The sequence below is a fragment of the Loxodonta africana genome, chromosome 2 (genome assembly GCF_030014295.1).
Source record: "Loxodonta africana isolate mLoxAfr1 chromosome 2, mLoxAfr1.hap2, whole genome shotgun sequence".
Classification (NCBI taxonomy): Eukaryota; Metazoa; Chordata; class Mammalia; order Proboscidea; family Elephantidae; genus Loxodonta; species Loxodonta africana.
In genome coordinates, this window is record NC_087343.1 from 82,842,086 (window position 1) to 82,855,206 (window position 13,121).

Here is a 13,121-nt window from a genome sequence, read left to right on the forward strand (position 1 = left end):
AGAAATAAGCTCTGAAGCATATTGAAGGGTATACATTCCCAAAAGACTCATTTTAGCTAATAAGATAACTCTTAGCAACCAATAAAACAGTATATATAAAAATATTTTACTGTTTTTTCAATACTTTTATAATAATAAAACATATCCTTCTAATTTTCAAGATCTCTGTATTACTTCCTAATATTCAGTTTTAGAACAATTATTTGTTCCCAGGTGATGCTGCCTTTTAAAAACCTAATCAATTACTACTCAAAATAAAACTGTGACACTAAAAGAAGTCAGCAGTTTAGCCACAGGTTAAATGAAGGATATTTTTTCCCAATCTGTCATCTTCCAGACTGTGATGAAAAAACATGTAACAAACTAAAACTCCAAAGTCCTTCTCTATCAGTGAAAATTTTTGTTCTTCACAGATCTTTAAAATAGTCTTCAGCTCCATTAATATTTAGTCCAGTTTGAAATCAGTAATTATATACAATATTAAAGGTAAAATGGTACTACATAAATAATTTTTTTACTGTAATGACATAAAAGATATTACTTACTGTGCTTTTATCTTTAAGAAGTTTTTCAATTACTTCAATTAACATTTCCTTCTGCTCTGGATCAAGGCTAAAAGGCAAAAAAAAAAAAAGAACTTACATTAATTTTTTTCCCTTTAATTCTACCTTTAAATGATGTTCATTTCTATGATGCTTAGAAGTTTTAAAGGGGAAAGGGGAGCAATACTATGTCAAAATAGAAATAAACAGAAAAGGAACTGAAAGCAAAATGAGATAATTATTCTCACAAATGTGTCTTACTCTTTCCTTCTAAAATTGCTCATTTTAACTAAACCCAGATATCAAAGCCATTAAAAACTGCCAAAAGCCATTAAGTAACTGCCAAAAACAAATATACAGAATTTTAAAAAAAGAATTTTTTTTATCATACTACTTTACTGATAGAGACATACATTATAAACCATGGTATTTAAAATCAAGAACAACAGGAGAAGGTTCACATATGTACAGAATTGAAAACTGCATCTTAATAGCAGCTCTAAGCACTGAAATAATACCAATCTAATTTTCTTTCTAGCACAGAACTCATTTATTGAGAAGTTGGACAATGGGTATACAAAGATAAATAAGAAGAGTCTAGTAAAGATGGATCAAAATATAACCATACCATAACAAGAGAGATAAGTAGAAGAGATTATAGGGAGACAGAGAAAGGGCAACAATGGAGGCAGGATGGTTGTGGAAGGTTTCTTGTAAGAAGTGACCCCTTAGATGAATCTCAAACAACTTGACTTTAGAGCTGAGGAAAGGAGGACATATTCTAGGTAGAGACTAAAGCAGAAATAACGGGATTACTAAAAAAAAAAAAATATATATATATATGTATATATAAACATATACACATATACATAAGCAGTACAAAGCTATTAGAGCATAATTTCAAGGCAAGAAGAGGTAAGAGTTGAAGCTAGAGAAGTAAACTACAGCCCTGTAATGAAGGGACTTTTAAAACATCACAATGAGCTTGGATCTTATCCTGCAAGTTTATAACAAGAAAAAATACTTAGAAGGATGAGATAACTTCGCCTGACAATTAACCTAAGAAAATAAATTTTACTTTTTCTATAAAGATTATATAATTTTATTATTAACTATCACGATTATCTGAACATTCAAAATTTTTCTTTCAAATCTCAGCTCAAGTTCTCCTCAAGTCCTCCAATCCTAACTAATCCCATTTCATTATATCTTTACTTTCTGCAACACTTATTACATATGACAATCTATAAGCACCTATCATGTCAAAGGCAGTTAGCATGTCTTTGTATATGCATATACATCATGTGCTGGTATGTTATTCAACTACAGGTTGCCTTTAATTGTTTGGTATACGTTTGACTTTTTTCCTCAAATACGTGATAGGATATTCATAAATACCACATCTTCTGCCTTTCTCCTAAATCTACTGCACACAACACAACACTGTATTTATAACACCAAAAAAACAAAAGGGCCTCATAAAAGTTTGCAGAATTAATGATAACAAAAAATAATACTGAATTATTGCAGACAATAATTCTCTTATTTAGGCAATTTGTTTTCTGCAGTAATCAAGGCATTGGATGATTATTTTAGTAAATATACTAATATGGTACAGCACTATATTGAAAAACAATACTTTTTAAAAGAATTATTTAATAAAATAGCCCTGGAGAAGAATCAGAAAAGGAATGGAACAGAAAGAAAAAAGTTGATATAAGGGAAAACAAGTTGAGAGGATAATAATATAAGAATCTAGCCTGCAATAAACAGAAAAAAAAAAAACCCTCAATTTTCTAATAACATACGTGCGTATGTGCATGACAAGGCATCCCTGTGTGGTGCAGTTAACACACTCAGCTGATAATTGAAAGGTTAACGATTTGAGCACACCAAGAGGCACCTCTTAAGAAAGGCCTGGCAATATACTTCCAAAAACTCAGCCAACGAAAACCCTACGGAGCACAGCGGTCACCATTAGTCGGAATCTACTCGATGGAAACTGGTAGTGGTACATGTGCATGAGAGACAGAGTACATGAATAAGAATTCAAACTCTGATTATTTTCAAGTTATAAAATGAGTAAATTATCACAATCCCCAACAAGCTCACAATTAAAAACCTACATAGAGTCTCTATAACAGAAACAAAATAAAACGTGTTCAAAGACTGTGTGGGAAAAAACTAATTCATTGGGTTTACTTAGTATAAGGATCGGCTACTTATGAGAGGTAATAAAATAAGCCACCATGGGCTATAATTCCATGTAACATTAAAGAGATCTTCAGTTTTATTAACGAAGCACCTTTTGTAGTTATTGTTAGGTGCCATCCAGTGAGTTCCGACTCACAGCAACTCTATGTAGAACAGTTACACATCATCCTCAAAATTGTTACGCTTGAGCCCACTGCTGCAGCCACTGTGCCAATCCATCTTGCTAAGGGTCTTCCTCTTTTTCACTAACTACTTACTCTACCAAGCATGATGTCCTTCCCCAGGGACTGGTCCCTCCTGATAACATGTCCAAAGTATGTGAGACAAATCTTGCCATCCTTGCCTCTAAGAGCATTCTAACTGTACATCTTCTAAGAGAGATTTGTTCATTCTTCCGGCAGACCATGGTATATTCAATCTTTTTCGCCAACACCATAATTCAAAGGTATCAGTTCTTCTTTGGTCTTCATTATTCATTGTCCAGATTTCGCATGCATATATGGTGACTAAAAACACCATGACTTGAAACAGGCACAACTTAGTCTTTAAAGTGGCATCTTTGCTTTTTAATACTTCAAAGAGGTCTTTTGCAGCAGATTTGCCCAACGCAATGCATCATTTGATTTCTTGACTGCTGCTTCCACAGGCGTTGATTATGGATCCAAGTAAAACAAAATCCTGGACAATTTCAAACGCTTCTCTATTTATCATGATGTTGCTTATTGGTCCACTTGTGAGGATTTTTGTTTTCTTTATGCTGAGGTGTAACCCATACTGAAGACTGTAGTCTTTGATCTTCATCAGTAAGTGCTTCAAGTCCTTTTCACTTTCAGCAAGCAAGACTGTGCCATCTGCATATCGCAGGTTGTTAATGAGTCTTCCTCCAATCCTGATGTTGCATTCTTCTTCATATAGTTCAGCTTCTTTGATTATCTGCACGTCATACAGATTATGTATGGTGAAAGGATACAATCTTGACACACACCTTTCTTGATTTTTAAACCACACGGTATCCCCTTGTTCTGTTCAAACTACTGCCTCTTGGTCTATGTACAGGTTTTGCATGAGCATAATTAAATGTTCTGGAATTCTCATTCTTCATACTGTTTGTTACCTATAATGTGTTATGATTCACATAGTCAAATGCCTTTGCATAGTCAATAAAACACTGGGAAACATCTTTCTGGTATTCTCTGCTTTCAGCCAAGATTCATCTGACATCAACAATAACATTCCTTGATAACCCAATGATATTTCATGTTCTGTTCCAAATCTGGCCTGAATTTCTGGAAGTTTCCTGTCGATGTACTATTGTGAATGCTTTTGAATGATCCTCAGCATAATTTTACTTTTATGTGATATTAATGATATTTCTTGATAATTTCCACATTCTGTTGGATCACCTTCCTTTGGAATGGGCACAAGCATGGATCTCTTCCAGTCGGTTGGTCAGGTAGCTGTCTTCCAAAATTCTTGGCACAGACAAACAAGCTCTTCCAGTGCTGCATCCCTTTCGTCTCAATTGGTATTCCATCAATTTCTGCAACACTTTCAGTGCAGCCTGGACTTTTTCCTTCAGTACCATTGAACATCAACCAATTCTTTTTGGTACACTGACTCTGTGTATTCCTTCCATCTTCTTTTTGATGCTTCCTGTGTCATTTATTTAATATTTTCCCCATAGAATCCTTTACTATTGCAACTTGAGATTGGAATTTTCTCTTCAATTCTTTCAGCTTGAGAAAGGCCAAGCATATTCTTCCCTTTTGTCTTCCTAACTCTAGGTCTCTGCACATATTATAATACTTTGTTTTCTCAAGCCGCCCTTTGAAATCTTCTGTTCAGCTCTTTTACGTCATGATTTCTTCTTTTCACTTTAACTACTCTAAGTTCAAAGAGCAAGTTCAAGAGTCTTTTCTGACATCCACTTTGGTCTTTTCTTTCCTGTCTTTTTAGTGACCTCTTGCTTTCTTCATATATGATGTCCTTGATGTCATTCCACAACTCATCTCAGTCTCCAGTCCTTAGTGTTTAATGAGTCAAATCTGTTCTTGAGATGGTTTCTAAATTCAGGTGGAATATACTCAAGTTCATATTTTGGCTCTTGTGGACTTGTTCTAATTTTCTCCAGTTTCAATTTGCATATAAGTAATTGACGGTCTGTTTCACAGTCAGCCCTTGGCCTTGTTCTGACTGATAATATGATATTAAGCTTTGCCATCATCTCCTCCCACAGATGTAGGCAATCTGACTTTTGTGTATTCCATCTGACGAGGTCCACATCTATAGTTGCATTTATGTTGGTCAAAAAGGTATTTGCAATGAAGAAGTCATTGGTCTTGCAAAATTCTATCAGGCGATCTCCAGCATCATTTCTATCACCAAAGTCATATTTTCCAACTACTGTTCCTTCTTCATTTTCAACTTTCACATTCCTGTCACCACCAGTAATTATCAATGCATCTCAATTGCAAGTTTGATCAATTTCAACCTGCTAATGTTGGTAAAAATTTTCAATTTCCTCATTTTCTGAATTAGTGGTTGTTGCGTAAATTTGAATAGTCGTATTAAGTGGTCTTCCTTGCAGGCATATGGATACTATTCCATCACTGACAATGCTGTACTACAGGATAGATCTTGAAATGTTCTTTTTGACGATGAATGCAATGCCATTCGTCTTCAATTTGTCATTCCTGGCATAACAGATCACATGACTGTCTGATTCAAAATGGCCAGTATCAGTCCATTTCAGCCCACTAATGCCTAGGATATCAATGTTTATGCATTCCATTTCATTTTTGACAACTTCCAATTTTCCTACATTCATACTTCATACATTCCAGGTTCCGATTATTAAATGACATTTGCAGCCATTTCTTCTCATTTTGAGTCATGCCACATCAGCAAATGAAGGTCCCGAAAGCTTTACTCTATCACATCATTAAGGTCAACTCTACTTTGAGGAAGCAGCTCTTCCCCAGTTGTCTTCTGAGTGCCTTCCAACCTGGGGGGCTCACCTTCCGCCACTATATCAGACAACGTTTCACTGCTATTCACAAGGTTTTCACTGGCTAATTCTTTTCAGAAGTAGATTGCTGGGTCCTTCTTCTTAGTCTGTCTTAGTCTGTGAGCTCCACTGAAACCTGTCCTCCATGGGTGACCCTCCTGGTATCTGAATACCGGTGGCATAGCTTCCAGCATCACAGCAACACACAAGCCCCCACAGTACAACAAACTGACAGACACATGGGGGCCAGGCATAGTAGACAGTATGATTGTCCAATTCAAAATGGCCAGTACCAGTCCCTTTCAGCTCACTAATGCTTAGGATATCAGTGTTTATGTTTTCCACTTCATTTTTGGCAATTTCCTGTTTTCCTTGATTCATACTTCATACATTTCACTTTCCGATCACTTTTGAGTTATGCCACATCAACGAACGAAGGTCCTGAAGCTTTACTCCATCTACGGACAAACTGGCAGACGTGTGGGGAACAAAGCACCTACCTGTACAATTTTTGTATTGCATGAGCTGCATTCTTCCTAACATATGGTGATAAGTCAGCAGCAGCTTCCTTAATAGCAAGCATCATGATAGGTACAATAATTGGCACTCTGATACTGGACAGAACTCTCAATGCACTTGCACGAATTAGTTGGTTTGGATCCTAAAAATAGAGCAAAAATATTCATCAAAATTTCAGGTTTACAGTATTTCAAAGGCATCTTTATCATACGGTTAACATGTTCTTAGAGGGTATACTATGGCCAATAGTAAACAAAAGCTACTTAATTTAAAATGAACAACTAGTATATGGAAATGAGTCAAGGAAAAGAACAATAAGTAAATGTTCATTCTTTTGAATAATGTCTTAATAAGAAGAGTAATGGTTACAATTCTATTTAACCTATTGCTAAACATGCTGAAGTTTTGGAGTTTCACAGTAATAAAATATTGCAGGTCATAAATTTATCTTTAACCAAGTCTTACGTTAACTCATTCACACTCTCAACAATTAATTGTTATAATGATGAGCAGTTCTTTGATGCATAATAATGCTTATACTGAACGTAAGAAACACAGAAGCTGTAACATACAGGGCAAGGTTCAGTTGGTTGTATAAAATATTTTCTAAGGGTTTTGAATGAACTGTGGGAGGCCCTTTTAACTCTTTCAAGACACTAACTACTATGGCACTTAGTGGATTATCACTCCCCTTCCTGAAATGACACACCTTTAACTGTGCAGAAACTTTTTGGTTATTTGTCTGTTTTTTTACTATATTACTTACCTTCAGAGCTCGCTGAAAGGTACTTATTGACAAGAGTGCCAGATCCTGCTGTTCTTCAGCATGTCGGACTAGGTAAACATATACCAACTTCTTGATCTGTTTAAAAAAGAAAGGAAATCAGCCAATCTTAGCCAGAATGAAAATTAAAAACTCAATAACTCAATTATTTTCTACACCAAAATCCATTTTCAATTTTCCCCAAGTAAATAACTGAACCTGGTCAAGGTTTAGAGTGTAAAATAAAGGTTTTGTAGAATAATGAATGACACCAGGAAAAGTTTGTGAAATAAACATTTTAATAATCAAATTCATAATATCAACATCCTATCCAAGTGTCTTAATAGCACAGTGTTTAAGAGCTCGGCTGCCAACCAAAAGCTTGGCAGTTCAAATCCACCAGCCGCTCCTTGAAAACCCTATGGGGCAGTTTTACAGGTCATTATATAAGCTGGAATCAACTCAACGGCAAAAGGGTTTTTAGATCCAAATGTCCTTCCAGTCAAAGCAGGGGTGGGAGGCGGGGGGAGGGAATCCCTGAGCAAAACACATACAAGAATATTAAAATGTGAACTGAATACTGTAAAAACTTTTTCAAAGTGAGGGATACAAGATAACAGAAAGAACTTGAGTCCTGTTCACTAGCAATACAGTATGGGGACTTCATACTCTTCATCTTTCAAAAGGCACTAGACCCCCCAGGTATTTCTAACTTTGATTCTATGATAATATTCACATTCCAATATACATTACATGATATCTTCAGCTCTGTAAGAATACTGTGTGAAAATAATGCCAATTTAACGTACTAAAAGTTCTGAAAGGCTGAAAATGTCTCCTGAATACAGTTTTTAACAGCAATTCAATCACTAAATTTATAACAAAATCATGACGAATAGAAAAAATAAATGAAAATTGGAATTGGAATTCATCAACTGCTTCCTTCTGGTCTTACTGCTCATAGCCTATGTGTCCCTTCTCAAAATCCTCATATGCCACACTTCCTGATTAATTTTCTTATAATGTCAACATTGCACAGACCTTAAAATTTACTGAATGTTTAATGAACATGGGAAACAGCTGAAAATGATTCTGGAGAAAAAGAACAGTGCTACACTGAGCCACATTTATGCCATACTAACCAAGATGGACTACTTTAAAGGCAACTGCCGTGGCATTCCTTCCTTCACATTCCAATTTCCCTTGATAGACAGCACAGTTTTGAGTTCCTTCCCCATGCTGCTTGCTCTCTCCTGAGCTCATTCCAACTTTTCTACGTCTCTTTCGGCATGGCACTCCAAATCACAAATGATGTTTAACCAGACAAACTAGATAAGATCCTGTTTCAGAGGAGGTATCTGCTCTGGTTCAAGCAATTCTTGATTAAAATCATACACCTTTTCCAAATGTGCTGCTGACTAAATCATGCTGTACTTGAATAACTGTCCAGATGTTTGCTTGTTTTGTTTTAAACCAAGGGCAAAATCTTTTATCCACAGAAATTTTCAATAATTTAGACTCAGACAATTACAGCACACCTCTAAGATCATTCAAAAAAAAAAAAAAAACCCAGTGCTGTCGAGTCGATTCTGACTCATAGCGACCCTATAGGACAGAGTAGAACTGCCCCACAGAGTTTCCAAGGAGCGCTTAGATCTTCATTTTATAATCCAACATATTTTGCTATTCTCCATGATTTCACGAGCACAAGTGAAAGTTTAATGAGCATCCTTTCTAGACCTCCACAATTACTAATAGAAAACACTAACACAACCATTTTAAGTTAATATCAATCCATTCATCCCTAAAGTATGGACCAGGTTATGAGTGAAAAAAAAAAATTTCCAATTACCCTTCAATACTGAATGGACTCACAGCATATAAAACACAAAATATGAAATCCGTAATACAGTCTATAATCTGTTCAAACATCCTTTTTAGCCAAACAGGAACAGTCAATGTTCTCCAAATATTACGTGGCAGTTTTTGTCTCTATCTCTACCCAACCTACTATCATGTCCTTCTCCCCCAAGTTTCACTTATCAAAGTCTTTCACAAGAGCAAAAATGAAACAATAGAAGTGTTCATCAATAGATTCACCATAAAATACATTATAGTGCGTCCATATACTACTACTACTATGCAGCCATTATACACAATAAAGGAAAATTATATCTGCTATCCACCAACCATCTGTCAGTTTGTCATACTGTGGAGCCTTGCATGTTGCTGTGATGCTGTATTTCCAATAACAACCAGGTCACCCAGGGTAGAGAGGTTTCAGCGGAGCTTCCAGACTGAGACAGACTAGGAAGAAAGGCCTGGCAATCTACTTCTGAAAATTAGAAAACCCTCTAGATCACAACAGAACATTGTGTGACTCACTTGCTTTGGATACTTCAGCAGGAGGGATCAATCACTGGGGGAGGACATCATGTCTGGTGAAGCAGAGGGCCAGCAAGAGCGAGGGAGACTTTCAATGAGATGCACTGGCACAACGGGTGCAACAACGAACTCAAACGTGCTGGGCAATCATGAGGACGACACAAGACTGGGCAATGCTTCATTCCATGGTACATAATGTCTCCATGAGTTAGAGATGACTCAGTAGCAGTAGCTAGCTATATTTGATATTGAAAATATATCCCTATAAAATTTGTTTTTTGGTGATTTGTAGTTTATTACACACATGCACGTTGTTTCTTTTACACCTCACAACAACTCTGTGATGTGGATATTATGATTGTCTGTTTCCCAGATGGGGAAACTGAGGCTCAGAGAGATGAAATGACTTTCCCCGGACAACCCTGGGACTGAAATCTACATCTCTGGATCAAAGTCTAGGTACTTTCCATGAGTCTGCCATGCTGACACAAGGCATCACACTATAAACCAGCCAGTGACCTGACCACCCAGAAAGAACACACAGATCTAATGTTGCCACCCCAGGTCAGATTCAGCAAGAAAGCTCACAGCCTGGCCTCAGCCCCTAACAGTGATGGTTTATGGGGACAAGATTATTTCAAAGCTGGAGATTTAGCCTTCTAACCATTCCCAAGAACCCTGCAGTAACCTGTTTACCACATTTTATTCACTGCTATTGACTGAATAGCTTCAAGGCTGTATCCTTCAACGCTTTAGATAAAAACACATTTTGAGCCCTGGGTCTGTCTTAGCAGCATGGTGGAGGTGGCAGAAAGGGGACTAGGGCATTAGTTTTTTTTGTTATTGTTGTTTTTTAATGAAGGGCTAAAACAACCAAATAAAAACCAAAACAAACAACACACACAAAAAAGAAAAAAACCCACGTGTATCAGAGCAGAACTGTGCTCACAGGGTTTTCAATGGCTGATTTTTTCGGGAAATAGACTGCCTGGCCTTTCTTCCATCCTTATAAAATTTTTAAGGATGCAAAACAGTATGTATTGTATGATGTCAGTTCATTTAAAAAATAGATTCGCAGCACTGTTCAAAATAGCAAAAAGATGGAAATAACCTAGATGCCCATCAACAGATGAATGGATAAACTATGGCACATACACACAATGGAGTACTAGGCAACAATAAAGAAAAATGATGACTATGCAAAGCATCTCACAACATGGATGAATCTGGAGTGCATTATGCTGAGTAAAATAAGTCAATCACAAAAGGGCAAATATTATATGAGACTGTTACTATGAAAACTCATGAAAGGGTTTACAAACAACTGGACCACAACTACTATGGCCTCTACCAAATTGAGTCCAGTACAACTAGACAGTGCCCATCTACCACCACTGACTGCTCTGAGAGGGATCACAACAGATGGTTCTGGACTGAGCTGGAGAAAAATGTAGAAAATTCTAACTCACAAAAAAAGACCAGACTTACTGGCTTGACAGACACTGGAGAAACTCTGAGATTACAGCCCTCGGACACCCTTTTAGCTCAGTAATGAAGTCACTCCTGAGGTTCAACCTTCAGCCAAAGGTTGGACAGCCCCATAAAACAAAATGAGACTAAAGGGGTATACCAGCCCAGGGGCAAGGACAAGAAGGCAGGAGGGTACTGGGAAGCTGGTAACAGGGAACCCAAGGTCGAGAAGGTAGAGTATTGATATGTCATGGGGTCGGTAACCAATGTCACAAAACAATGTGTACTAATTGTTTAAGGAGAAGCTAGTTTGTCCTGTAAACCTTCATCTAAAGTACAATAAAAAAGAAAGAAAAAAAATAGATGAATACATATGATATTCCATCCAGTCTAGAAGGTACCATTATTTTACAGACCTCTAAGAAAGAAACTGAAAAACAAAACAAAAACCAACCTGGCAATTTTAAGTCACTATTAATTGTTAAACTACATCCCAAATGCAGAAACTTTAAAACAGAAAACAAATGGCAACAATAGCAAATATTTATATTTAATACTATGGGCCAGACACTGTTCTAAATTCTTAGATTAACTCATTTTATCTTCACAAGAACTCAATGAACACATAGTAGTATTACTTCTATTTTACAGATGAGAAAATAGGTAGAGAGGTTAAGTAACTTGACCAAAATGTCAAATCTAGTAAATGGCAAAGCCAGAGTTCAAACCAGGTAGGCGTTAAAAGTTGAGAATCTACACAGTAATATGCTAACAGTGACTATCTCTGGGTGATGGTATTAACCAGTGACCTTCACTCTTTATATCTTTTTATATTATTTACTTTTTTACAATGAATATTAATTAATTTTGTGTTCCGATGAAACAATACAGATACCTGCACTTAAGACGTGAATCTCATCTTTCCTGATGTCCTTCAACACGAACGAATAGTACCTCCTCTAACTCTAACAATATTTCAAACTTTTTATTTAAAAAAAATGTTAAACTGATAATTTTAAGTTCCGAAATTCCCAGGAAAAGACAGATTACTCTGTGGCCTTGGCAACACACAACCATCCAAACTGTTTTAGACCTGTTCAATAAATCAACAACAGCTCACCTGAGTGAACAAGGTTTTGCAAGACAACCTATCTGTGACAGGCCCTTGCTTCTGAAAGTTAGCCAATCAAGAACAAACTCACTCCAATAAACACACTTCTGAGGGCCAATCAATCAACAACAGTCTCACTCAAGTGACTACACATCTACAAATTATGTAAAACTCACTTAGGCCCCTAAAATCCACAAATCCCTAAACTCCACACTCCCCCAAAAAATTCTATCAGGTCAGTCATCTTTTGTGTTCAGTAAAAAAAAAACAGTGCCGTGGAGTCGATTCCGACTCATAGCGACCCTACAGGACAGAGTAGAACCGCCCCATAGAGTATCCAAGGAGCACCTGGTGGATTCAAACTGCCGACCCTTTGGTTAGCAGCCATAGCACTTAACTACTACGCCACCAGTGTGTTCAGTAACCATGTCTAAATAGCATTCTCCTTGCTATTGTTGTTGTTGCATGCCGTCAAGTCCATTCCTACTCATAGCAAACTTATAAGGACAGAGTAAAAAATAAATTCACTGTCTTTTTATTTCAGATATTGAGTGTGGGGTTTCATCATCTTTCAACAGAACCTACTTAAAAGCACCAAGATTAGTTCATTGAAGTTTCATATAGCTTTCACCCATCAGTTTTCAATTGCCAACACTTACTATATGTCTCTGTATACATAAAGGTGTGTATATGAACATATTTTTTTTCCTGAATAATTTGAAGATAAGTTGAAGTCAACACATCATGACCTTTCTTCACCCAGGGATGGATCACCCAATAAGCAAGGTACCCACAGGCTTACTTGTGCTTACTTACTAATCTGTAGTATACAAAGATGTGGTGAAACCCAGGGAAACTGTATGAGATTATGCACTACAAATTAGTAAGTAAGCACAGGTTTAAGCCAGTGAGTACCTTGTTCACTGGTTAATCCACCCGTCTTCATCCGTAAACACTTGAGCGTGTATCTCCTAGTAACAAGGGCATTTTCTAACGTAACCATGCTAAAATAAAAAAAAGTTGCCATCAAGCCAACTGTGAGTCATGGAGACCTGATGTGTGTTAGAACTGTGCTCCATAGAGTTTTCAATGGCTGATTTTTCAGGAGTA

General features: G+C 36.7%; 1 protein-coding gene across 3 annotated transcripts in view; it reads right to left on the bottom strand.

The window, feature by feature from the left end:
* AP3B1 (adaptor related protein complex 3 subunit beta 1) overlaps positions 1–13,121 on the bottom strand; it is a 278,558-nt gene that overhangs the window by 191,748 nt on the left and 73,689 nt on the right. For all 3 annotated transcript variants that reach the window (XM_003408109.4, XM_064273483.1, XM_064273482.1), the window contains 3 exons: positions 7,049–7,144; positions 6,264–6,424; positions 546–612 (listed from right to left, as the gene is read on the bottom strand). In XM_003408109.4, coding sequence (XP_003408157.2) covers positions 546–612; positions 6,264–6,424; positions 7,049–7,144 — 324 coding nt within the window. The remainder of the gene's footprint in view (positions 1–545; positions 613–6,263; positions 6,425–7,048; positions 7,145–13,121) is intronic.